Source organism: Trichogramma pretiosum, unplaced genomic scaffold (genome assembly GCF_000599845.2).
Source record: "Trichogramma pretiosum strain Unisexual culture from Peru unplaced genomic scaffold, Tpre_2.0 scaffold20, whole genome shotgun sequence".
NCBI lineage: Eukaryota > Metazoa > Arthropoda > Insecta > Hymenoptera > Trichogrammatidae > Trichogramma > Trichogramma pretiosum.
Genome location: NW_019641696.1, coordinates 1,111,026 through 1,137,757, shown reverse-complemented (window position 1 = coordinate 1,137,757; position 26,732 = coordinate 1,111,026). Strand labels below are relative to the sequence as shown.

The following is a 26,732-nucleotide window of genomic DNA, read 5'->3' as shown; positions in this document are numbered from 1 at the left end:
ACTATCCGTTCCTTTTTGCTCCTGTTACAATCTGCATTCCCATTCAAACGTATATATTTCTCATGGGAAATCAATACTTTCATATGAAGATTTTAAATTTAATTCATTAAATATTAATTAACTGATAATCAACGAAATTGATTCAATGAATATATGAAAAGCAATACATTATCCATTAATCAATTTTATGGCTTATATTGTGAAATTGTTTTGTAATGAATTTTCATTGGCCTTGAATGAGCTGAAATTGATATTTCTCTTGTGGACTTTCCATGCTCATTCAAGATTAATTATTTCATAAATTGCAATCAACATACTATTATCGAATGAATGCTAGAACTGAGTATTTGTTCAAATAATTACTTTCAAGTGCCAAAGTTGAAACATAAAGCATCTATAATTACATTTTTATAATAGCTTGCAAAAGATCACTTTCGTGCATTTTTTAGCTAGAAATTTGAATACTCTCATAAAAAGAAACATAATTTATAAAGTAACAAATTAGAGAAGAAATTAACTTTTAAATCGTTTGTTACAGGATATCGCTGGAAACCGGTGGCATGGCTATTCCAGCATTCCAATACATCACGCCGAATCACATCGTGAAGACCCCGATACATTAGAACATGTTTGTAGATGTTCTTTCGCATCTTCCAATAAACTACTACTGCTGCTACGAGTAGGCTGCAACGTCCTCCTTTGCTAAACACGCAGTTAGTGCAGCATAATTGAAGAAGAAGAAAAAGATTATATCAAAGCGAAGGAATTTCAATTTTTTTTCCAATAAAAAGAAGAATAATAATTCACAATGAAGAGAAAAATGAAGTGAAGCAAGTGAGAAAAGAACCGAAGACGAGGACGAAGATAGTGATTATGACGATAATAACGCGAGAAGAAACGGCCGCGAGCGGCGCTTATATGTGTTCAATTGATGTTCTATCGAAGTAATGCGAGTTGCGTTTGGGTCTTTCTTTTTTGTCTTGTAAAACATCTTCTCACGCACTCATAAGCGGCTCAAACGGAGATAGGCGCGACGATGATATTGTTTTTGCGTTTTGAGGAATAATAACAGTAAAACTCACGCACTCAGCTAATAAATTAGTACACACAAAACATAAGTACGCAAAAGGTACTTTCAATTACATATTAACGCATCTACACACTCATGTTATACGCAAACAGATGGTACACGAGGATAATAATAATATTAATTAATATTAATTACAATGTTAGACGTATAGAGTTATAGGTCAACGTGTAAATTCGCGTCGGAGAACATCGGTGACGCGCTAGAGAATCTTAATCGATACACGTATTCGAGTGTACAAAACTGTACAAATGATTTTTGAGGCGGTGTTTAAGCCAAAAAGAACAAAAAAAAATTAATAACCAAGGTAGAAAAATAACAAAAAAAATAATAATTGAACCTTTAATAATACTTAGTACGCCGCAGCAGCATCATCGGACGTTGCTGACGATTGGTAAAGGGAACAAGCCAAAGATATGTTAGTTTTCATTTTTATATTTAATAAAAAGATAAAAATAAAACCAAGAGAGAAGGAAAACGATAGCGAGAAATAGTATATACCAATACTTATTCAATAGATGTGACATTCGATTTCATCTTGTATGTAAGAATAGCTTGTGATAATTGAATGAGATCTACTGGATGGGTATGTTTTGGTGAATGGATAGAAGGATAAAAAAGAAGTATATAAATATGAATTATCAATTTATACAGTCTAAAAACGTGTATTGTAAACAAGAGCTGGCATTAGAATTTTTATTTATGTAAGTGGAATTTGTCGAAGCTATTTTTCTAAATTGACATTGTTTATGCGCTTTGAGGAAAGAAAAGAACAAGAAAAGAGAACATTTTATTGTTATTTTAATTTTCATTTAGATTTTTATTAAAAATAAAATTGAACGTCGAGTTAGGCTATAAAGTCGACGAAAAATACTTGATTTTTATATTTAAAAGAAACAAAATTGTGATTCAAATAGGATCAGAAATGATCCTATTTATGTGATTTGGCTTTAAAAAAGTTAAAAACTTTTTATTAAATTGCTTAGCGATTATAGATATATATTTATTATACGTGTGTGTACAAAATGTGTTGTGAATTTTCTTCGTTAATAATTATTGTTTTATAATGCATTAATGGAGAAAATAACTACGGATACCCAATTAATTTTTCTCTTCAAATTTCACTATATAATTAAAAAAGGTGAATTTTTTGAATACGATCTTTATGGGTTAGTTGGTTCATTTTTTATTGATTTTTTTTCATCTAACTTTAAAGCGTAAACCCAATGAGATTTGCTAATAGCTCACACACTCGCCTCGATTTGCTAAGTCTATTGAATTGTTTGAGTCATAGATATTTTCAAGAGTACTCGGAGTAGAGACACAAGTAAACTTGAAAAAGTGAAAGACTGAAAAGCTAACAAACGAATCGAGGCTCGTCGTGATTTTACGTTATATGAAAAAAATAATAGTGGCTTCTCGTATGGTACATAAAATATAAATAAAATAAAAGGAGTTATGAGAAGAGGGCAAAAGTACGGAACAAATAAAATTATAGCATGAATTATTAATAAGGATATATTATAAAATTACATAATAAAAATATATATTTATTATATATACGATAAACAACAAAAATTAAATTAGATAAAAAGAATAGCGATAAAGATGAAATCAAGAGAGGCGTGTATAACTCCCTCCCTCGAGACCCAGATGCAGGCATACGTACTACGTTAAAAACGTTTCATTTTTATTCAAAACTTTGAAAATTAGCTCATCATTCAGAACTGTGGGAGTGAATGAATTAGATTGTATATTTTGGTGGAAAAATTAATTATACCTGTCCACTCGACCGACCAAGAAATTTAAAGTAGAGTGGTTAAAAAAAAAAATAAATAAATAAAAATTGTTGAATATTCGCGTGTAACAGCTCGCGTGTACGATAATGCTTATGCATATTTGTACGAAAGATTAAAAGTTTTGAGCTTATAGGCTTTGAACTGAACTTTGACATTAGGACAACATATCCATAAATTTGTGCGCTTCCGGCGTGTGCCAAAGAGGAATTTATTTGTAATCTTTATAGTCACATTTCTATTAAGTTAAATGTTGTATCGTAATTATGAATCTCGGCTTTAAACAAAAGTGATAACTTTTAGAATCGTTGTAAGCTGGAACGTTATATTGAAAAGAAAAAAAAATTATTTATGTAAATATTATTCGTCTTAATTTTCAAAAAAATTGTATTATTATTGATATTTGTTTTGGTAGACAAAACTTTTCGTTGTGTATTTTCTTATTTATTGGGTTGTTCGCAAAATATGAAAAGAATACTTGCAAAATTTTAACAATTACTGATTGTTGTTCTTGTTATTGCAACTTGTTTATGAATTAAAATACTGGCACAATATCGAGAGTACATTCGATGCAGTCGACTTCGACACGACCGTTGAAAAGAACAGTACGTTAATATTTTCACTCCTGTTGACCGTTTTTTTGATGAATTTGTTTTCACTTAGCACACAAAAAAAAGCCGTGGGCAGAAACCATTGAATAGTCTTCAATTTTTTTTTTTCATTTGAATGCAAAAAATAAAAGAGAAAAAAAGAATAATAGAACCAAACACGCTAGCTACGCGAAGTGCCTTTTTTATACACGTACACAAAAAACATACACAAATAACAAAAACACGTACACTCGTCATTCGCGCTCATAAACGCAAAAGCGGAGTATAAAATAAAATAATAATGTGGATGTTCGTTGTGAAAAAACCGTAAATCGTAATTGTGCGTTTTTTCATAACAGAGAACCCTGCAACATCAATATTGTTTTCACAGTATTTTTGGTCTCGAAATTTATTCACTTTTATTGTTAAATTTTTTATGTTCATGGATAGTTAATGTTTTTTTTTATCGAACGTATAATGATAAGTTAATATTTTTAATGAGATCTAATCGATTTGTACAAAATTTTCTAAATTTTTATATTTATTGTTTTTGTTTTTATTAAATTGAAAAATGTTATTTATTGTGTATCGATTATTTAAAATAAAATTACGGCTATATTTTTAGTATGTTTTGGCAATTATAATTTTTATTATCATAATACTTGTTATTCTTATTATTACTGTGACAAATGTCAATATCATTTCTTAAATACAAAAGACAATTCAGTTTTTTTTTCGAATTTATGAAAGGCCATGCGTGAGGGTGACTTTGCCAAGTGATATGTTTGTTTGGAAAGAACAAAAAACACGACGGGGTTTAGCGAGCGGAGAGAGAAAAACAACTAGCCTCTGGCAGCGATAAAATATGAGAAACTTTTTATAAAACAAAAAAAGTAAAACATTTAGTGAGAGACACTGTATGATTGTGTATATCAACAATAAATATTGCTGTGATTAGAATTGATTATATAGATAAACTTGTAGGTAAGACTTTTTAAGGCACATCGTTAACGACGATAATGTAAGTTTCGAAAGTCTTAGTTTTCGGGATGCAGCCACGAGCGAAAAATTTAAGAATCTAATCGTAATATTTCATTTTGATTTGATAACATTTCAAAATCCAAGTAATGAGTGTTACGTGTCTACCGACTTTATTTTTGGTAAAAATAAATACAGTACTCGTGCGTGAACTGTATCACGAATAGCTAGATGAGTGTAATTAGTTGTATTTTCGCTCGTGGATCTTCTGATATGTACATAATATACCAGAGGGTTAATTTTATTCAACTAATAACATTGCAAAACTATGAAATATTCAAATTCACGCGCATTTTTCTCGGTATATAAATTGATAATCAGAAATGGACCAGGTCCTTACATCGATTATTATTATCAATACTTAATGCACTTTCGTAACAAAAATTGTAAAACAATATCGGTGTATTTAATTGCAAAAAAAATAATATAAAACAATTCCATGGCATTCATCTTCCTAAAAAGTACATTGCTAACGTAAAGACTGAATTCTCAAAAAAAAAATGAGAACAAAAAAGTCTATTTTCCAAAAAAAATCATGTTACTAAAAAAGAAACAAAGAAGAATGACTCTCTGATTTTTCTCTATTTCTTTGAATGTACGACAAATATACTGTTTTTTCGCGACAACAAAAAGTGTGCGAACGAATTTGTTTCACGTTATTGCAGATATATGCAACTTTTATATAGGCATGTTCGAAACGTACTCGTAACTATATCACCGCTCTTATAAAGCGGATATAATAATAATAAAAAATAAATAATAATAATGATAAACACTTACATATTACACACTCTCATATCATACAAATGTTATTTTGACTATTTTGTATTTTAGACACTCGGGCAACTAGACCGCAGCTGTATAATATAATATATATAAATATAATATAATATTAAATAAAATTTCAGAATACGTGTATAGTACAATTCGGATAAAATACTTAAATAATACGCAATGCCATGTTGTAGGTATACAGCTCGTAAATGACGATGGATTGTCAAAAAATTGAAAAATCAAGCGTCTATATAAGCGATCACAACTGTGTACTTGTGCGTGAGTGTACGTGGATCATCTTTTCATTATACCGGGTTTTGAAAGTATAACAAAAAAGAAACAAAAATTATAATTATTCTCGTGGCGTAGAGCAATCTATACATTGTACAGTGCGGGGGCCTTAATCTTACAGAGAGCGTGTAAATGAAGGGGGAAAATTCGCACGCGAAGGACGCGTTGATTTTTTGCCAATTTAAACGTTAATAACAAAAAAAAAGAAAGAAAGCAGAAATAAGAAAATCAAAGGCAATCAGTTAAGGAAACGTATAACTTAGTTTTTATATTGAAGAAATATTCTCTCGAGTCGTGATCGTTATAATTTTTACTTTACAAAAAAAACTTATACTGTGCGAAAATTATCGTAGAAATTGATGTGTAAAAGAAAAGTTAAGAATCTCATTACATAATGTAACGCAAAACCTCACTGGCTGGGAAGTGAATTTTCGTCGATATCGAAAAGTTATAGATCTGGTTGTAGATCTGGTGCATGCCAAAAAGAAAAAGAAAAGAGAAATAATTCAAACGCAAAGTGCCAAAAACATTTTACGTTATATCAAGCCCATTCCCAAAAATTCACGTGCCAAATAATCGGGAGACTTGCGTGAAATGATCTTCGAGAAAATATGTCTCTTCCCACGATTGTCGTACATTTTCGTCGTATATAATATCAAATAATAATTTAGAGGTATAAATCGAGACACATACAATTGATAATACATTACACATATCCACACTTATTTCGAGCTCCTGCGACGGAATGATTTGTATAATTTTTTTCGTTCATTTGCATAAATTACCGGCACGTGTGGGCATCGTTGAAAATCAAGAAAAAAGAGAAAATTTGATTTTGTTTTTTGCCCATTACGTTTCGGGTATCTGTATGAAAAATATTGAGCTACTATTACTATTACTACTGATGCTACGGCTACTACCATAACTATTACTATAAACTACTATAACTATTCAGCTACTATTGACAGCTACAATTGTTACTAATAGTACAAGTTTAACTCGATTATTATTTTGAATTGTTTGCTCTTATTTATTAACTTTATTATGGTACAAGGCGTATTACATTATTATTATTTTTTTGCAGTTTTGTGTTTATGTTTGTAGGTGTCGACGTAAGAATAATTCTTTTTCAATAAAATTTTATTTGTTGAAATATGTGACAAATTTTTCATCATCATTTGACTTTTATTTATTTACCATTATTAATTTTTTTTATTACGAGAACAAGAGTGAATTGCGTGGCCGGTTGAATTTGGTTTTTCAAGCTCTTTGAATAATTATAATATTTGGTCGAAGTAATTGATGTTTTTAAGAAGCCTTTAAGGAAACAGGGTTATAATTAAACAAAAAATAAAAATAATAATAATTATCAAATAAACTCTATTGATTGGAAAATATATTAATGTAATAAGAATCATTAAATACATTACATGTACTTAAGTGTTACCGAGTTGACGATGTGACACGAATCACGAAGCCAAGGTATTATAAAATCGAAAAGCGCATATAGAGTTACGCTCTGAAAGATGATCACGTTTTTCAAAATTATTTCGTGCGTGTCAAAGACTCGCTGCCTCTAAAAAGAAAGCCAAAAAAAATAACTTACGTTTGTTGCCAAATTCCATTTGAATTGCCTCCAGGAGAGTAGGGCAAAATTTGTTAAATTAGGAAAAAATCAATATTGGAGCATTATAATTGCATGCTTAAAAAAAAATTGTATAATGCAAAATTTCAGGGTATATGTAACATATAATGCACGCAAAACACAAAATATTTGTAACACAATAAATAACTATACTTACGTGTAAAAGCAAATAAATAATAATTTAACTAGCGGGATGAATCTAACAAAAAAGGGGTGATAGGAATAAAAAAAAGAGACATATACATTCATCATTCTATACACATATCTGCGGAACCACATCAGTATACTAAAACATAATCAAGCACATGTCGAAGCTGGGATGGAAGAATAAAGAACATCCGGTTTTAGTCGTATATCGTCGTGTATTTTTAGCAAGTAGTTTTTGACGAATTTTAGTCTTTATATTGAATGTAATGAGTAAATACAAATATATTATATATTATATTATATAAATATGAATATTATATATTATACGCGATCTTTCGGAGGATCGCCAGTTATTAATCTTATTCGAAACTATACATGCGGCGCGGCAAAAAAGAAGCGATGATTTATTTGCCTCGTTTTTTTTGCTCTCTCGTAGTAAAGAGAAATAAGTAAACAAAACAAAAAAGTTGATTCGACTCGCAGGTGGAAAAGTGCTTTAACGCTAGAGAAAACAATGAGAGAAGAAAAATAAAATAGTAATGATCCATATTTCACTATAAAGAAAAAAAAATCAACTTCATAATCCGTATATATCTATAACACACATATCTTCCTTAAAAAAAATATATGATAAACTATGCGAATGCGAAATTGAGTGAAAAGAAAAGCTAATCGAGCCGTCGCTTAGCGTAACTTCTACTGAGCTTACAGTAACTCATTCGATTTTTTCATAATCCAGATTCGTTTTCTTTTTTTACTTCGTAAGGCTTTTTTCTTTTTCCAGTTTAATCAATCGTAGAAAGAACGAAAAGAACCCAACAACAATGCGTGCAACCCCCCGCGCCCGCGCAAAAAACCTCTCCATACATGTAATAAAAATGATATAAAGTAATAACAAGCCTTGATCTTATAAATGTATGAGTTGATCTGAAAATCAACTTCACCCATTCTATCATCCACATATCTGTCAGTGAAAACACAAATATTGAAGTAAAAACTTAATAACGATGTGTTGATAAAAAAAAAAAAAAAATACAGTGCATAAATATCTCAAAATCTTATTGTGTATAAATGGAAAATTTCTTTTACCTCCAATGATTGTACTTTTACGCGCACCGAATAAAATAAAACTTCTTTCCTCGACCAATGGTCTATTTAATAAAAATAGTAAACTTATAAACGAGGTGGCATTATTGCAAACTATACCTGAACTAGACATTAATAATTGAAGAAGATTTGAGATGAAGCATTTGCATTTAATAAGAAAAAAATATTTATATACTTATAATGTAGGCACAACATCTATTATACTTTATAATTATCGAATTTGTCCGATAAATATTATTGCATTGCAAGAGCTGCGAAGCCCATTGATTCTACCCCCAATTGTGGGCCATTATTATGTGCGCCAAAATAAAAGACCAATTTTAACTTATTGCATCGAGCATCCAGATCTCGATGACAAAAAACCACAGAAAATAAAAGATAAAAGTTTACAACCAATTGTCGTTCATCACGCCCGATTCAACCCTGCATGATAAAATAATCATTGTTGAGATTAAAATAAAATAAAAGAATGTCTTTTTCGAGCTTCTTCCGATTCCGATCTTATTTATTTAATTATGAATAAAAAAGAGCGGACCTCGATTTTGTGATAATAATAAGAAAGGAAAAAAATGATGATGCGATGAAGGAAAAGAATTAAAAGTGAATGAGAAAAAGAGGAAATTATTAATTATAATGATGATACTAATGAGTGCAATTACGTAAAATACATAGGTATGAGTGAGTGTATAAAATAAAAGACTTGATTTGCCATTCTGATATTCTTTGTAAATTATCCTCAAGTAATGAAGTGGAATTGTGCGAAAGGCCGAATGATAATGGAGATGATTGTTATATGGAGTATTTATATTCAATTGCTATATCTTTTTATGTGTACTGAAAAATAAAAGACAGAAAGTTATCAATTAGTTGTTGTTTTAACGACGACGCATAATAGAGAGCATGTGATAGTGAGAGATTGATAGTTTGCGTGTATGAGAGAGAAAGAGAAATACAGGATTACATATTTTTTGTAATTATTTATATGTCTTATTTATAAATTGAATCATTTTCATTTTTGCGAGTGTAAAATGATCGTAGAAAAACAAAAATAAAAGAAAAAAATTGTGTATTGCAAGAAACGTGCAATGACGATACGTTCGCTGTAACGAACGTAAAAACTCTGTAAAACTTTTCCTCGCGCATGATCACGTATAAAACTATATAAGCATCGTATCAACTGAACCCAAAAAAACTTACTTGAAAGTAAATATTTTCAATCTGCTGAGCAATTTTTAATCGATCGATATATAGAACACAATAAGTGTACAATTGTATGTCTTATGTATGGAATTCGAATAACAATCGTAATAGTACATATGAAAAATAAAAAATTATATCGGGATTAGTTTTATGACTGCACGTGCAAAAAAAATGAAACTAAAAGAACAAAAAAAATGTTAAGATTATGATAAATCTTATAAATGTGTAAAAAAACACTCGACTATTTTTACATATCGATTTTCATAATAAGGGTATAAAATTATAATGCAAATACAAGAGTTACGAGCAATTATTCGCGCGTATCATCGCAAATTGAAGTTTCTTACTCGCATACCCGATATAAAGACAAAGTGTAAAATTGGCTAGATTATTCTATCAATTTTGATAATAATTAAGTAAAAATAACAACTTCAGTATCGACCTCAACTATAACTACATTCTACATCGGTGTACTCGATATATCTGTCGAATATAATAAACGTTTTGAATTTAAAGATTCACTCCGAGAGAACGAAATATGTAATAAATACAAAAAACGAAAATTATAAAGCAGGGTAATTTGAGACAAGTACGAAACAAATAAATGGAAACAATAAAAACAAACCAACGACATAAGAGGAAATTAAAAGGAAACAAGACCAAATGAACGAGACAAGAAAAACAGATGAAAAATTAAAGCGACAATCTATTCGTTACAATAAGAGTGGAGCATACGTGAAGAAAATCAAATCGATCCTTCACAGATTAAATATTGATATTAAATATTGATAATCGATCTTTATATCGTTATTGTACCTAACACGATTATTGTCATGATAAAATGGTATATACAAAGTTTGCGCATCAATGAAAAATCAAAGTATGCGAAAAATCTATTGAAGATATTTAACGCTCAAAACGCCTTAGAAAGCGAAGCTTTTTAGGACTAATGACGTAAAATTTCGAGAGACACAGAAAATACTAAGGGTTTAAAAAACTAAATATGAATATTCTTTCCCAATATTGATCGTGCGAGCGGAAAATAATATAATTGTTGGTGTTTTATTACTACGATTGATAATACGATTCTATTATCACGCAGAATATTTAAAAAAAATAAAAATAAAAACATTAATAGCAATATTTATTATAATTATTATTGTACAATATATTTGTTTTCTGAGTTATTAAAGTGTGTATATAGATAAATAATATATCAATTTTGGCTGACTTTTTATTCAAACCCAATTGATTTCCGTCCACTTTTTTAATCTAGCTTACGAAGTTAATAAGTTATTATACCACAAGCGAAGAACTATTGAAGCAATCATCTTCAGCCGAAAAATAAAAAGAATAGAGTTGCCTCTAATCGAAATTTGTTGATTTTCATTAGAGTAGTTTGACAGCTGTCAAATGGTTCTTTTGATCTGCAATTATAATTCGCTCGTGTCTGCCGTCATCTTTGGCCATGCTTCATTGATTCGCGTCGATCTGTTCGTTCTTCATGGTCGGTTTTAGCACGCGCGTATCGCTGAAAAAAATTGTTTTTTTTTCTGAACTGTCGCGAGCTCGATGTCACTTTGACGTTTTAAACTAAAGTTACTTGTAAATATCCCATTGTTACATTTTGTTCGCGCTTATCTTGTGGGATTAGGGCCAACTAAGATTTATATTAAAAAAAAAAGAAGAAGCTTAACAGAATTTCAAAGTCCTCTTACGAGAAAAATAATTTGCAATGACAATTTTTTTTTAAATTTGGCTTTCATTTATTCATAACGTCTTCATATTTAATAAATTATAATCTCTCGGTATATACAAAACAAACTTAAATGTAACTCTAAAAAGGCACTCAATATTAATTCATACATTTATACTATTTACAATTCGAAACACAACTGTAACACGCATAATCATTTCAATCCCATGATCGATTCTATGCTGAATGAGATGTTTAATTTTTTGCTATTTTGTGGTCTTTGACTAGGTCCCTGGAAGCAGTTTCGTTGTCTTTCGTAACTGTTGCCGCTAGCGTTGTCGAAATATTTCTGCGTAGATTTGACGATCGGAAAGCAGGAGAGCCAATTGGGGATCGCCGTGGCAGCGGGACAGAAGTTCGATAGATTCGTGATCGGTAACGGGGTACTGTTTGGCAAGCTTTGTCCGTCGTTGGACGATCGATGTTCTGAAAAAAAAAAAAACTTATGAAAAAAAATTCAAACACTCATTGTACGCTGATCGCTATAATTTACATACCCGAAACGCGCGTCAAACAAGCGAATCGCGTCGAGGACGCAGCCGCCGTTCCCACGAGCGAGCCGACGACTCCGAGCGATCCTCGGCTCTGCAGCTGAGCCCTGTGCCTCTGAAAGTTCCTCGATCTCCTCTGATAAGCGGCCACGGCTCTCTGCCTTCCGCCCTGGCTCTGATCGCTCATCCGCGCCTGGAACTCGAGCTGGTCGCGGGCCTGCTGCTGTCGGCGCAGTGCCACCTGGGCCGCCATCACTCGCTGACGCTCGACCACCAGGAGACAGCAGGCGCACTGGCAGTCCTTCCAGGCGCAGGAGCGCTTGTGGCCCTTCAAGCTCGACACGACCCCGTGATTTCGACAGCGAGCGCATTTCGGCGATCGCGCCCGGCCCGACGACGATGACAGGGAGGAGGAGGAAGGTGGCGACGGCGTCGATGGCGGAATTCGGAGCTTGGCCACGGGCGAGTACGAGCCTTCGGAGGACACTTGATCGGTAACGAATACAAACGATTTATTAGATAAATATATTGAATAACACTACACGCACACAGAGATTTTAATTTACAATTAAATCAGTACCGGAATCGTAATCTTCCATGATTGATGAAGGAAAAATCGTCGATAAAACTAGAGCTCGTGCGCGCCAGCGTCTGTCTCTCAAGGGTCCGAAGACAAAACTGAAGTTTTTCTCGAGATCGAGAACGAAGACGGTCGTCGCCAGCGAGAATCTAATTTTCGACTCTTCCGACGAGACAGCGGCACGCACGCCCCTCCTTTGCGCGCCGGCCGCGCGTCGTCATTGGCCTGATTGACGAAAGCGGCGGCGGACGCGCTCGTGGACGCCCACAATTTTCGACGCATCGGAGATCGTATCGAGTTTTTCTGCCGTGCTTTTGCCGCTGTACGATCGGCGAAAGGCATTGTTTCACGGTGAAATAAAATGGTACCTGCGTATATTTACATTCGCGCTTGAGGCGTGGACACTTGGGAGTCGAGTACAAGCTCGCCTTGACGATGTACATATTCCGTTTATAATGTTTCATGTTACGTAATTGATTCATATTTTCGTTCATTTTCATTTTCCATCAATTCTGATCATTGATCATTGATCATTTTTTAATTTTCATAAAATTACGAATATAATCTAAAATAGTTGCTTCTTTTTAAAAGTACCAAAGTATACTCTCAAAGCTCTCGTTGATGTTTTCAATCTCTCGCAAATCCATTTAATAGGGTTACAAGCAGCACACTTTTTTACAAAACGAGCGACACATTACAAGCTCATCGTGATTTTTTTCCGCTCTCCCGTGTACTTTGTACAGTGTAAAATATCCGACGATATATTTGTTGTTTTAGTAATTGACACGAGCGTGTTTATACTGTATCACCGCAACGCCGAGTAAAGTGCACGCTCGAGTATTATATGTTATTTTTTCTCCCCGACTCCTCTCCCGCGTCATACATATATATCTCGCGTCGTGTTTCGAAAAAAAAAAAAAAAGAAAAGCCTTAAGAAAAAAAATTTATTTACGAAAATGTGTTGTAGCGAGGGCGAGTGCGACAAGAAAAAATGGAAAAAATGCGTCTGGATAACCTTAGTAGTAATAGGAGTACTGGTAATAATTTCCTTCATATTTTAGTGGCTATTGGTGTAATATATATTCGCTGGTAAGTACAATCTCGTGATTATTCGTGCGTAGCTCGGACAGGCCCGAGTGACACTCGGGACGCGTCTCCGCGTGTCTCTCTCTCCGTAATATACACACACACACACTCACACGCAGGCTGTCAAAAAGAGCCTATAATACGCGTGTCTTTTCAAATGAACGTGATTTTAAATATACACACGCGAATGACTTGGACCGATGAAGATACTTGTTTGCCTCTCTCTGTGTCTTTTCTCTCTCTCCTTGTGTAGCGAGCTTCCAAGGAATTCGAAGTTTAAAAAAAAAATTTTTTTTTACCAATAATTAGTCGATACTTTTTTTCGGTCGTTTGTATTTAGTCAATTACTCGAGATTGTTTGCTTTCTCGCTAAATGAATTTTTTTAACCTTACTTCCTCTCGCGTGTCATGTTCGTCGAATGCAACTCGATTCGTCGTATGAATTACACGCGCGCGCGGAAAAACGTCGTAGTTTCGTGGTTTCGGGAATTCGATCGTCTTTTGTCGAACTTTTGCGTGTCTTGTGTGTGTGTGTGTGTTTACATTTTTGTAACCTTTTTTTCACGTGTCCTCCCACAAGTACAATGGTTAATTCAGATCAATTTTTGTAATTATGTCGAGTGAAACGAGAACATCGGGCGGCAAAGATCGGTATCGCGGCCTGAATTCGCTCGAGCTTTAGAGCTTTCTCCCCTCTTATCGACGCGTCTCAAAATTGTACTATGCCTCACTGCACGAGCTACTGCGGCTGGTATCTGAGCAAATTTTTTCTCGGCTTGACTGGCATGTTATTCTTTTACTTTGGCTACTTGAAGGAAACGTGAGTATTTGTTTTCCTCGAGCTCGTTGAAAATAAAAATATATATATAATATATATCGAACGAATCGCTCGCTCTATTCGCAGTGGCGGCTTTGGCAGCGGCTCGTCTTCGAAATCTTGTCCTTGTCCACCGAGCGCCAAGTGAGTATAATTTGATGATAAATAAAGCGTGGCGAAAATTCGAAACAAACGTAAAACGAATGTATTGACGTAGCGTGAACTCTTGTTGTCTAGCTCGACCAAGCCCGAGCCGTGCTTTTGCACGGGAAAGTGAGTATGATAATTTTTCTCAATTACGAGAGCTCGAAAAAGCGAAACGACGATTAACTTTGATTAATTAACGAACGCAGAGTGCTACCGGGAGGGAGCGCGAAAAGTGGCGGCGGCGGCGGCTGTCCCAGAGACAAATAGTCGTTCGATCGAGTGCAAGGATGATTCCACCACCGACTTTGACACGTGCGAAGGAGCCCCGGCCGCCGAGTTCACCCGTCAATGTCATTGTACCTCCGTCCAGTCGTTGAAGCAACGATCGTCTCGCTCCGTCTCGTCGTCGAATCGAGTCCGTCCGGCCAAGGATCGACGGAAAAAACGTCGCAGCGCCGTCTACAAAGGCCGGAGATGCGACGGCAAACCGATACCCCGTCGATTGTCGCTCGGCTCGACGAGTTTCGAGGAGAACACGCCGTCGTCCTCGAGCAGTTGCGAGGCTCTGGCGCCGCGGATCGGCGGCAATCGTTCACCGGTGCCGCTGTTGTCGGCGAGATCGAGACACTGCGGCGACTGCGGCGGCAGCGATCATTATCAGACGATCGAGCAGATGCAGTTGAACTTCGAGAAGACGCTCAGAGATTTGGACGCGTTGAATCGGTCGTTCACGGACGAGTGCAGAACCGAGGTAAGATCGAGTCGAGCATATCGTTCGAGAATTCGTTTGATGTTTTTTTTCTTCTCCGTCACTCAGAGCGATGGCAAACAACGTAAAAGAGACTGCGGCGACAGTTTCGACTCGTCCAAACGAGTGCGGCTGGCTACGCCAACGACAACAACAAAGATGGATCCTGGTCCAGCGCCCGACAAAACCATCGGTCACGATACAGACCAGTGCCACCGACTTCGACGGAACCAGCCCCAGAGCAATCAACACCGGTGCAATTTGCGAGAAAAAGTAAATCTTTGTGAAGAGCATCATCGTTGCTTTCGAAAAATACACGCCGCTCCCTCGTGACAATCCGAGTTTCCTTACTTTTTCTTTTCTCTGCAACATAACAAGAACCTTTTGTCGTTGTTGAAAATCGTAACGTACGTATCTCTAAACTGCAGGCCGCGAGATACGCACAGGCTAGAAATGAATTTCGACGGGTCTGCGGAGTTAACGAGCTGCTGCAAAAGGCCACGCCGCGGAGGAGAGAAAGAGAAGCAGCGAGTTAAAAGCGTTTTTGCGCGCGCGAGTCGACTCGCAAAAGTCACACAAAACTCAATTAATAATCCGAACTCGAGAGAGAGAGAGAGTCGGAAGTGTCAGAGAGTTAACGATTCACAAGCTGCGAGGAAAGAAAGAAAAAAAAATGAAACTCACGCGTGAAACATTATGTGCCTCTTTTCGTCGTCGTAATAGCAATCAATAATACTTATTGATTGAATAATTCACAAATTGAATGTCTTTTTTTTGCGTGCAAGCCATAGTCGTTTCAAAGAACTACGTGGGTGTTTATTTCCGATGGTACTCGCGTTCGGAAGAGAACCAACGAGTTGTGTTTGTCTTTTGCGACATTTAATTTTCTCTCTCTCTCTACTTACACGAAATTCCAAAAAAATCGAGTAAAGCAAGAGCATGTTATTGTTGCCTTTTCAAAGAAGAATAAGCCTAATTTCCTATTATATCGCTCTCTTCCCCGAGAGTATATTTGCATTGCCGAGCTATATACGAAATTGCTTTTTTACGCTCGTTGCCGCTGTTGCTGCCTGGCTGGGGTACGTATATGACGAAGTGTCACTTATAACGCACGAGAGGAGTTAAAAGTAAATGAACATTTATATACACGTGCCAAACAAGCCTCCGCAACTCTGTCATATTTCGCGTAGTGGCTCGAGCCAGCGAGAGAGAGAGAGAGATCTATTTCGAATGTTTCACACTGCTGCTGTGTTACACTCTTTGCGCGCGCGCATGGCAAAGTCAAAGCTGTCAGTCAAAAGGCGCGAGAGGCGCACAGACCACCGATCATTTTTCTTTCGAGGTTTCGATTGCGTACGCGACGCCCTTAACGCCAAAGCGCGTACACGTTGCTTTCATAAGTGAAACGTATACGAGCAGCGCGCGCGGGTGACAATCTTTTGGCGTTTCTAAGATAAATTGAGTATCGCGCTCGCGCAGAAACTTTAAGTGTGTTTTTCTTCGCTCTCGATTTTGGAATGCGCTAAGCTGTACTAAATTTGTGTCGTTTGAATAAATACTTGGCAATTCCTTTACGAAATTACATGATTTTTATTTTTCATTCATTAGAACCTATATTTACAAGCACATGCGGGGGGTGTATTCTTATAACTAAGTTAACAAATGTAAGATAGCAGTACAAGCATAAAAAATCAACAAGGTGTATAATCGTCGATAGGCAAAAATTTTCTCTGCTCGACGCAAGCGGCGATCCAGCTTTTTTTCACAATTCGCACGTCTTTGTTTGCGTACGCGTCTGGAATTACCCCGTCGTCGTCGTCGACGAAAACATACTGGACCCGATGCTCGTCGAAGCTCTTAGCCACCTGTCCACCCATAAATTCAAAGGAGTATCGCTCGCAGGCGTCCACATCGTCGAAGTAACCGACCAGGCCACGGAATACCGAGTAGGGCGATTTGTCGCTGCCGAACAATTCCTCGTCGAGTTGCTTCGCTTGCTCGTCCGTCAATTCGAGCTTGTCTCCCTGAAACATTTCTTGTTTTAAATTAAAAAAAGAAGATAAAGAAGAAAATAATCAAAAGTTTTGACAGTTATTTACGGAATCGTCGATATTTTTAAAGATGCGCTTCAGATCCACCTCGTCTTTGATATCTTGCGTGTAGCTGTCCTGATACTCGTCGTACGTCTCGTTGAATCTGGCTTTGGTAGTTTCTCGAGTGGCTAACATGTCCCAGGGGAGAAACTCTTGGAGTTTCCCGATATTTTCCGCTCGAGTCGCTCTCTTCAGCCAATCGACTTTGACGACGTCGTATTTCCCAGAAGCAATCAGAGTCTTTGCTTTATACTGTCAAGAAAAAGGGAAAAAAATAAGATACTCCACAAGGTAAGCTTTACGTTTTACGTAAAAGTTTATCAAGTCTCGGGGCCAGTGCCGACCAACCAACCGTTTCGGGATCGCCGACAACGCAACAGTAAGTGTCCCGGCCGGGATTCTGCACGACTCTGGCCATGTGCTCGGTGAGCACGAGCTCGATGTCGCGCTTGCTCAGCTCCGCGTCGCCGTTGATCACGCAGATCTCCCTGCCGTCGAAGAGACGCGACAGGCGCGTCACCTCGAACTCTCGCACGGTCGGCGCGAAGGCGTCGTACACAGCTGCGGCTTGGTACTTACGTATTTTCGGCTTGGCCTCTCGCTCCTCGTCCTCTTGGCCGTTGTCGACCTCGATGTCCTCGAGTTTGGCTTTCCTCTTCGTCAATTTCGACAGCGCCGTTTTGGAGCGCTCCTTCTCCGCCTTCTCCTCGGCTATGCGTTTGAGCTCGGCCGCGGAGCAGGCGTCGTACCAGGGCTTGTCGTGTCTCACCTTCATGACTCGCGGAAAGCGCAGGGTCAGGCCCAGAGGGAATCTCGTGGTCGGTTGCAGCTCCGAGGCTCTCAATTGCAAAATGATGGAGTTCTTCGGCGACACCCATTTGGCAATGGTATTGGCATTCTGCGCGCAATCAAAATTCGATTGCAATACCCCTTCCGAACTCGTAGAAATTTTTAATAATATACCTTCGCGGGGACGATCCCCGCGGGCCTTCGATCCTTCCAATGATCTCTCAGCTTCTCCTGCAGCGTCCTCAGATCCTCGTCGCTCAGGCCGGACGACACGCTGCCGACTTGATAAAATTCCGAGGGCGTGGCTGCTGCTTTGTCGCCACCGCTGCTGCTGCTGCTGCTCGGGGGTCCGGCCGCGCCAACGACGAACGAGCTGATGATACCACTGTGTCGACCTTGGCCGTACTCGCCGCCCAGAATTATCAAGTCCAAGTCTTGCACGAGTTTGTCGGAGTACTGGAAAAAGAAAAAATTGATGAATTTTTCCACCATTCGAGCCACCTTTGGATAGGACGGGCGGGGGGAAACTTACCTCGGCTTTGAGCTTGAAGCAGCCGCTTTTTTCGCGCACGTTCGGACTGTAACGAGCGTCGTGCCTCTTGATAACGATCCCCTCTTCGTCTCGATCCAACGCCTCGTTGAACAATCGGTGCAACTCTTGCCTACGAGAACAAAAAAAAAAACGTTATCGATCGAAGAGAAAAAAAATAATTAACCCCGAGAAACGAACGTACTCGTTGGTGACCGTGCTGGTCTCGCAATGCTGCATCACGCCCTCTCGATCGGTAAAGGCCTTCCTCAAGTACTCCAAACGCTCGGAGTACGGCTTGTTCATCAAGCTCGCGTCGTTGTACACGAGCAGGTCGTAAGCCACGAAGCAGGGCTGATGCTTGCTCGTCTCCAGCAGATTCTTCACGTCGAAGTTCTGTCCCTTGGTGCCGAATCTGCCTCGCTCCTTGTGCCAGCCCATCATCTCGCCGTCGAGTATGCAGGATCGGCAATCGGGCGCGAGCAGCTCCGCGATGTTTCGCGTCACGAAACCGCCGGCGGCGTCCTTGCTCTCGCCGTACATGGGCTTCTGCGTGATGTCGTAGCCCTGCCTCGTGAAGTACTTGAACCTGCCGTCGCGCACGTGTATCTGCGATCGTTCGCCGTCGAACTTGGTCTGGACGAAGTACTTGGCCGGCTGGTCCTTGAACAGTTTGCCGACGTGCTCCCACTTGAGACGCTCGAGGAGCATCGGCTTGACGTGGGCGAACAGCTCGACCTCGAGATTCTGACCGTCGTCGGAGTTCTGGCCCACCACCGAGTAGTGCTCGCAGACGCGCTTCAGACTCGACGTGACGTTGAACATCTTTTCCGCGTCCGGATGTAGCACTGTGGAAACATAATGGTAGAGGCGTCGGAGAGGGTTTAGCGAGAAAAAAGAGTAAGCGAGATCCGAAAGATAAATAGGAAGTTAATCGATCTGACGCGTGGGTGACATCTTTGGGGATATCGGATTACGCGACCACACACGCGCAGAGACTCGACAGAACGACTTTCGTGAATTACTCACGTTACACCCGTGATCAATTATGAAAACAGCTCGAGAGTTTCCTTACCTTCGAACACCCTTTTTTGCTGCAGATTCAGTCGCAAGTCTTTCAGCAGAATTCTCGTGAGCCACCTGAGATCGTCGGCGCTGACTTTGGTGCGACGGATAAAGTGATGGAACATCTCGTCCCTGCTTTTGTTGTTTTCCGAGCACTTGGCGAGCTCGTCCAAGAAATTATTGACAGCTTCGATGGTGAGCGAGTCGCTGGACACGGCTGGCAATCGGTTGCGTAAGATCGAGTGGACGCGATCGGCGAAATCGTCGTTTGTGCACTTGGACGTTTCCGGTTTTCTTCGAAGTAATAAATAAAATGTGTTCATCGTGTGGGAGCACGCGATTTTTTTTTCTGTTATCGATGAATTACCTGTAGTCCGTCAATATTCTGGCGTTAGGACTATCTTTTCCCAGACAAAAAACTCGGACGTACAGGAGGCTGAGACTTTTCGTTTTTAGACCGTAGGGTCCTCTGTCGCGCTCCAGAGTCGGCATTATCAGACGATAAACCGGAAATAGAGACGTATCCTATTTTCCACGCATTTTCACAAATAAATCAAAAACTTCATTGGACAAAACATTAATCATATGGGATATAACGATAAATCTCACCGCTTCAGGATGATCGGCTTTTATTTCGCTCGCGAGCTTTCGACACTTGTAGGTGAATTCCCTCAACTTGTCGTACTTTTCCGCGCTCTTGGCTTTGGAAATTCTATCGAACAAGCCGCACAGCCAATTGAACTTTATTTTTGAGCTCAACGACGAAGCCATGATCTGCGAATGAGAATTTGTACAAAATCAAATACTACAATTTTTTTCTATAATCGAAGCAGGTGTATTATTGAGTTTCTTCCTCTTTCTACAAACTACGCAGGACAAGGTTTTGACAATAAACAGTCACACATATACAATTTATATACAAAATTAACAAAATTCCGCCTTTATTTCTCCTCTAAATAGTAATGTAATCCTCCAAATACATCCGCGCCATTTCCGGATTGCCGGACTGCATGTAAATCAGATGAAGATTGAAGGCGGCCTCTTTTCGCAAATCGAGCAGATTCTCCCTGCTCTTTACGAGCTCGGAGGGTTCCTTGGTCAGCACCAGTTTGTAAAAGTGCATGGCGCTGGGCAGCAGTCCGAGCTGATGCATCACTCGTCCCATGTTGTAATTGGACTCTTGCTCGCACTCTTTGCCTCGCAGCTCCATGTACGTCTTCATGAAGCCCAATGCTGTAAAGGAAGAAAAAAAAACGAAATCAGTCGATTACAAACTAGTAGGATCGAGAAAAGATGCGATGAAAAGTAGTTTTACATTGAACGACGAGTTGATTCTTCTTGCCGGAAAATTTCTGACAGGCCATCTGCAGCAGAGTGACGGCGATCAGCAGGGCCAGCAGCGAGCTCGGATTGGTCTTGAACAGCGAGATGTAGTCGTTGAGGGCGTACTTGTAGGTGCCCGAGACGAGGCAATTGTTGGCGTGCAGTATGTGCAGATAGGAGAAGGCGTCCTCCTTGCCGAGCTGTCGCATCATGAATCGATTGTGCCGCGAGTCCTCGGCCTTCTGGATGATGATGTTGAGCAGGTTCCAGTGCTGGTTGCGATTGCGACTGCGCACGATCTCGCGCACCACGTTGAAGCCCGAGTACGAGTCGGCGTTCCTGATGCACGAGAGCAGCGCCAGATACATGAGATGGTCGTTCTCCGCCGAGAAGCGCTTCGAGGTGAGCGCCGTGAAGGTGACGCGCTGCAGTATGCCGTACTTGCCGAGCCTGCAGGCGGTCTTGCACAGCTGCATGACGAGGAGGAACTCCTCCTTCTCGCTGGGCTCGTTCACGTTGCAGAACTTGAGCTGCTCGGGCTCGTCGACGGGCTCGCCGCGCGACAGACGATCGCGCTGCAGTATCTCCACCCTGGCCTTGTGATTGGTGCTGCGCGCTATGGACGTGAGCTCCATCTTGGAGCGCACGGTCAGACTGTGCCTCGACAGCAGCAGCAGCGCGTCCCTGAAGTACTCGTCGTAGCGCTTGGCCTTGTACAGCAGCTTGACGCGCTCGTAGAGCACGCTCGCGTCCAGCTCCTCCTGGCTGTACGGGTCCTGCTCCAGCACCGCGATCGCGTTCTTGAACTGGCCCTTGGCCTTGTAGAGCTTGCTGAGCTCGATGCGCGCGCCCAGATGCTGGGGCCCGAGCTTGCGCACGATCTCGTACGACTTGATGGCCCGGTCGTTGTCGCCGCAGCCCACCCAGCACTCGGCGTGTCGCAGCCACACCGCCGCGAGACTGTACGTCTCGCTGTTCACCATGGGCTCGAGCAGTCGCAGAGCTCTCTCGAACTCGCCCTTGTCCATGAAGGCCTCCGCTATGTCCAAGTACTGGTCCCCGCACTCCTCTACGTTCTCTATCTCTCGGAATCTCGCGACCAATTCGTCGACTATTTCGCTTGCTCCCAGCTCTAACAGAGCTACGATACACTTGGTTTTCAAATCTACCGCCAAATCGTCCGGTATCATGCACAAAGTTATGTTAAATCTATTCGTTCCAGGAGCAACTTCTATGCTTCCGTATTCGACGGTGATGGGGGTGAATTCGACGAGAGTATCTAGGCAGCGACTGAAATTTTTCGTCAGCAGCAAAAGTTCAGCGAATAAGTTCAATTCTTCGTAAGTAACGAGCTCTGGACATTTTTTAAACATATGCTCCATAGCATTGAAAGCTATTTGATTCAAATTTTCCTTTATACTTTCATCGAAAAGCAGTTTAGCATACTTCTTCACTGTTGGGCCATCCTCTGGACCCAAGTAGTTGAGTAATTTGGAATATGCTTTGATTTTAGCCTTTTGATCGTTTAAGAATTCGGTCTGAAGCTGAGCACGAGTTTCGTATAATTCAATGTTTTTTGGATCATTTTCAATAGCTTTGGTATAACACATTATTGCCTGCTTTACATTCCCAAAATTTAATGAAGATTTTGCTAAATCCTCCCATAAATCATTTTTAGGATTCAAATGAGCAGCAATCAAAGAAAATTGTAAGGATTTTTCAGGTTCATTTTGTTCATAAATTTGTGCCAAGGTTTGGTACGGATTTGGAGCCTTTGGTACATTCCTGGAAATGGGTTAATGATAATCCATTAATAATTGAAATCTTTAGGCTCTTAAATCTTAAAATAAGAATATTGTACACACCTAATAACTTCCATACACATTTGAATAGCAGTTTGTATTTGACCTTTTGCAAAGCATTCATTGGCTTGTCCCATCAAACCATGATAGGGTTGAGGAAGGACCCTTCTTACATGTCTGCGTTTTATTACCGGTTTTACATCTTTTTTTTCTGAATTTTTTGATTCATTAATTTCAGTAGGTACACTCTCAACAGGTGCATTGCTGAAAAAAATCAAAATTTATTTAAAAACATCAAGATTATTTTATTATTTAAAAAAAAAAAAATTATTATACACTTACTAATCTATTTCTTCATCAGCTTGGGTATTTTGATCTATTTTTTCCGCTAAATCAGATAACGATAATTCACCATCTAAAAATTGTCTAGTCAAAATATTTTCTTGTGCTAAAGGGGTTTCTTCTGCTGTTTCGTAACATACATCGACTTCATTCTCAACTGGTACCTCATAAATCTTAATAATTTCAGCAGGAACGAATTCATTGCTATTATAGTTTGCGCTAGTTGCATCTATCTCTTCCAATTCAATAGTTTGTAATACAGAAGAATCAGCTACAATGATATCTGGCACAATATTATCTGGCTCAGCCAAGGTTTTTTCTGATGATTCTTGATCAACTTTTTTAGGACTTTCCCTTACTTCATCCATTTTAAAAACTTGAAAATAATAATTTTACATTCACTTCACTTTTCCTGATTATTAAATGCAACAGGTTATTAATTTTTACTATTTATTTCTCCAGATCAAATAACAATGATATTCATATTTTGTGAAAGAAGAAAAAACTCATTAATATATCACACAACTAATTAATTAAAGAGAAGTAATAATTTATCATGTTAGATAGTGATTGGTAGGTTATAAGTAATTGTGTCACCTTACTTAAGTCTTTGGCACTGGATACTGTTCAATTAATTCGTACGATCAATACGAAAATCAAGTATTTAATTCGACGTCATGAAAATTAAACTAAATCATTCAAAGCAATGCACTATTTCACATCAAAAGTATATACAGAAATGCACCGCTCACGTTTCGTCATGTTTACAAACTGAGCCGACGATACCGACACTCGCGCCGACACGATTCGAGCAGCAGAACGCGGCGTGCGCCTATGCAGGCAGCGACTTGTTTTTTTTTCCCTGAAAATTCGAACGTCACGTAATTGTGTTTCGAATGACTCATAACCGTCTTTAGATATTCGCGCATTTAATGAGAGTGACGAGAACGCTTATTTATAGCTGCTCAGACGTAGTTTTTTTTTTAGCTGTGTATAACGATAGAAGGTATATACACTTGCAAATTTGAACACGTGTGAATTTTCGCCGTTTAATTCGCTCCAAGTACACCAACATGGACTTGCATTAGTGATCGCGAACGCTGCCAAAATCTCGACAGCGATAAACATCTACAGCTGCACAGACGCAATTAGTGTCGGTTAACTGTTTAAATTTCATTGAATTTCCTTGAAACATGGATTTGCTCGATGACAGTGACGGGGCGATTTACGCCATGGACCAAGACAATTTTATCGATACCAAGGACTATCCAGCTGACGAGGACGATCGACAAGTTCGTTTCATTTTGGACTTTGACAAATTTTTCAAAATCCAGGACGATATTTGTTGCATAGCTGGTAAAAGCACGGTATCTTCTGATCAGTTTCTCGCTCAAGCAGATAGTGCTTATGATTTATGTGAACATAATGATGAGTATCATCAATATATGCTGGAACTTTACAATCAAAGCATAGCATTCGCAGAGAAAAATCTTGAACTTGGTACAGCTTACTTCAGAAAGAGCCAATTGCTCTTGCATTTGAAAAAGTTTAAGGATTGTATGATTGAATTGGCCAAAGCTGAAAAACTAGCTAAATCTGAAAATGATCAGTTAAAAGAGAATATTGAGAGTACTAAACAAACATGCATTGCTTCTATGGAGAAAGGAAATAATGATAGCGTTGAGGAGCAAAGCACTAAATTGCATGATCTTCTACCAAAAGAGATACCGTACAAATCTAACAAAATAGATGTTGAAGTTGATAGAGACTATGGAAGATATTTGTTAACAAATTCTACAATCGAAGCAAGTGAACTTATTGCTATTGAAGAAAGTGTAGTTGCATACCCAAGATGTGACTTCACTTATTTAGTTTGCTCTTATTGCTTGAAATGTGCTTGGAATGCAGTACCATGTGATACATGTCCATATGTTATTTATTGTTCTGATGAATGTAAAAAATTAGCTTGGGAACAATTTCATGATGAAGAATGTCCTGTTTATCCTTATATGTACTGTGAAAGACACTATGATTTAGACAAGACTTATATATTGATGGCTTTAAGATTATTCATAATGTTTGTAAAGAAACATGGAGTTGACGAAATAATGGAAAAAGCTAAAATTATTGATAGTAAAAGAGGTATTTGATTGAAAGAGAAGTTTCAAGTTATTGAATTAGAAATTAATTAATTATTTTAACATTTGTTTCAGAGGTAACTGGAGAAAACTTTTTAAGTACCCAAGCTGTTGTTGACTGTAAAAATGTATTTGATTTTGATTGCATTTATAACTTGCCTTGTATGGAACGATTTTCTAATGGTGGTGATCTTTCTAAATATGTTATTGAATCAATGGCTGTGAATGCATTATATAGATATTCAAGTATTCTGAAAGATGAAGACTTAAATGCTGAGGGAAATAACTATTTTCTCATTGACATTAAGATTATTTTAGTTCATCTTTCAAGGATTTTACAGACAAATGCTAATGAAGTAATATATTTACTGCTTAGGTGACATTAAACATTTTTTCAATATTATTTACAAAAATATATTTTTTAGTATCAAGGATCAACGGTATTACCTGAAAATCATCCAGAAGAATGTGATAAACGTTTGTGTAATAAATGTAATATATTACCTACTGCTTGCAGAGGATTGATATTAACTCCATTTTGTAGTTTGTTAAATAATGATTGTACTCACAACGTGAGTAAAGTATTCATGCCAGAACGTAGAGTAATGATGTTTGCTACCAACTTTATTCAAGCAAAACAAAAGGTACTTTAAAATTTTATTACTTAATTAAATTTTTAATAATAATTTTTATATTCTACTTTAATTTTTAGTTGTGTGAAAATAACACATCGTTAATAAACAAACTAAGAGGCTTAGAAGTATCAAAACAAATTGTAACTTTAAATAAAAAGTTTATTTCTTGTAAAGAATGCACTAAATCTAAATCAAGTGATACAGTAAGCATAATTATTTTAAAATGTTTTAATTTTTAAACATACAAATCTTAAATTTCAAATTTATTTTTTATTTTTAGGAATATAAAATTTCTGAGGAACTAAAAAATCAAATTTTTGAAGACTGCAGCCCAGAAGTTTTGAACATAATGGAAAATGATCATACAAAATGGGTTTACAGCCAAGATATCTTAAAACAAGTGATACAAGTTATGAAAATCTCGTTCAAACTACTAAAAGAAGATGAATACTATTACTTTTTGAAACCATATCGAGATTACATCAACAGAATTGTTAATTTATTTTTTAATGAGGATATTTCAATACCAAAATGTAATTGATAGTTTTTTTTTGGCTGGAGACTTAATATGAACGTATTTGTTTTTTTAAATAAAAGTATAAGTGAAAATATATCTTTTGTTTGATTAGATATTTTAAAATATTATAAATTATTTTTTTCTACTCTTCCCAATTATTAAAATTATGGTTATTAATCATGGTTACAATTACTATTTA

At 37.8% G+C, this 26,732-nt stretch overlaps 5 protein-coding genes across 6 annotated transcripts in view; 2 read left to right on the top strand and 3 right to left on the bottom strand.

The window, feature by feature from the left end:
- The window catches only part of LOC106656529 (poly(rC)-binding protein 3), a 145,823-nt gene extending 144,434 nt beyond the window's left edge, over positions 1–1,389 (top strand). For both annotated transcript variants that reach the window (XM_023462031.1, XM_023462032.1), the window contains exon 9: positions 539–1,389. In XM_023462031.1, the coding sequence (XP_023317799.1) occupies positions 539–623 (85 nt within the window). In that variant the 3' untranslated portion in view covers positions 624–1,389. The remainder of the gene's footprint in view (positions 1–538) is intronic.
- Positions 1,390–11,416: 10,027 nt separating this feature from the next.
- LOC106656479 lies at positions 11,417–12,572 on the bottom strand. Its single transcript, XM_023462077.1, has 3 exons — positions 12,503–12,572; positions 11,929–12,408; positions 11,417–11,857 (listed from the first exon to the last, which is right to left on the bottom strand). The coding sequence occupies exons 1-3, from the start codon at positions 12,519–12,521 to the stop codon at positions 11,586–11,588; spliced, it is 771 nt and encodes a 256-aa protein (XP_023317845.1). The 5' UTR covers positions 12,522–12,572; the 3' UTR covers positions 11,417–11,585.
- Positions 12,573–16,866: 4,294 nt separating this feature from the next.
- On the bottom strand, positions 16,867–23,933 carry LOC106656557 (DNA ligase 4). The gene is made up of 10 exons (XM_023462052.1): positions 23,846–23,933; positions 20,386–20,550; positions 20,144–20,301; positions 19,787–20,070; positions 18,917–19,559; positions 18,715–18,844; positions 18,357–18,638; positions 17,746–18,291; positions 17,400–17,645; positions 16,867–17,324 (listed from the first exon to the last, which is right to left on the bottom strand). Exons 2-10 carry the CDS (start codon positions 20,545–20,547, stop codon positions 16,992–16,994), a joined length of 2,784 nt encoding a protein of 927 aa, XP_023317820.1. The 5' UTR covers positions 20,548–20,550; positions 23,846–23,933; the 3' UTR covers positions 16,867–16,991.
- Positions 20,604–23,931, bottom strand: LOC106656556 (general transcription factor 3C polypeptide 3). Its single transcript, XM_014377599.2, has 5 exons — positions 23,841–23,931; positions 23,244–23,619; positions 22,965–23,165; positions 21,092–22,884; positions 20,604–21,009 (listed from the first exon to the last, which is right to left on the bottom strand). The coding sequence occupies exons 2-5, from the start codon at positions 23,609–23,611 to the stop codon at positions 20,729–20,731; spliced, it is 2,643 nt and encodes an 880-aa protein (XP_014233085.1). The 5' UTR covers positions 23,612–23,619; positions 23,841–23,931; the 3' UTR covers positions 20,604–20,728.
- Positions 23,934–24,059: 126 nt separating the features above from the next.
- On the top strand, positions 24,060–26,625 carry LOC106656558. Its single transcript, XM_014377602.2, has 5 exons — positions 24,060–25,385; positions 25,457–25,737; positions 25,807–26,025; positions 26,094–26,219; positions 26,297–26,625. The coding sequence occupies exons 1-5, from the start codon at positions 24,437–24,439 to the stop codon at positions 26,555–26,557; spliced, it is 1,836 nt and encodes a 611-aa protein (XP_014233088.1). The 5' UTR covers positions 24,060–24,436; the 3' UTR covers positions 26,558–26,625.
- The last annotated feature ends 107 nt before the right edge of the window (positions 26,626–26,732 follow it).

Excerpts from the sequence above, each read along its gene's own strand:
- LOC106656479 (XM_023462077.1), bottom strand. Across the intron at positions 11,858-11,928 it reads TTGTTTGACGCGCGTTTCGG|AACATCGATCGTCCAACGAC; the intron begins GTATGTAAATTA and ends TTTTTTTTTCAG.
- LOC106656557 (XM_023462052.1), bottom strand. The coding sequence starts at position 20,547 with ATGGCTTCGTCGTTGAGCTCAAAAATAAAGTTCAATTGGCTGTGCGGC. Across the intron at positions 20,071-20,143 it reads AGAATATTGACGGACTACAG|AAAACCGGAAACGTCCAAGT; the intron begins GTAATTCATCGA and ends ATTACTTCGAAG. Across the intron at positions 18,292-18,356 it reads CGGGGATCGTCCCCGCGAAG|AATGCCAATACCATTGCCAA; the intron begins GTATATTATTAA and ends GATTGCGCGCAG.
- LOC106656556 (XM_014377599.2), bottom strand. The coding sequence starts at position 23,611 with ATGGATGAAGTAAGGGAAAGTCCTAAAAAAGTTGATCAAGAATCATCA. Across the intron at positions 22,885-22,964 it reads ATGTGTATGGAAGTTATTAG|GAATGTACCAAAGGCTCCAA; the intron begins GTGTGTACAATA and ends ACCCATTTCCAG. Across the intron at positions 21,010-21,091 it reads GAATCAACTCGTCGTTCAAT|CATTGGGCTTCATGAAGACG; the intron begins GTAAAACTACTT and ends CTTCCTTTACAG.
- LOC106656558 (XM_014377602.2), top strand. The coding sequence starts at position 24,437 with ATGGATTTGCTCGATGACAGTGACGGGGCGATTTACGCCATGGACCAA. Across the intron at positions 26,026-26,093 it reads TTATTCAAGCAAAACAAAAG|TTGTGTGAAAATAACACATC; the intron begins GTACTTTAAAAT and ends TTTAATTTTTAG. Across the intron at positions 26,220-26,296 it reads AATCTAAATCAAGTGATACA|GAATATAAAATTTCTGAGGA; the intron begins GTAAGCATAATT and ends TTTTATTTTTAG.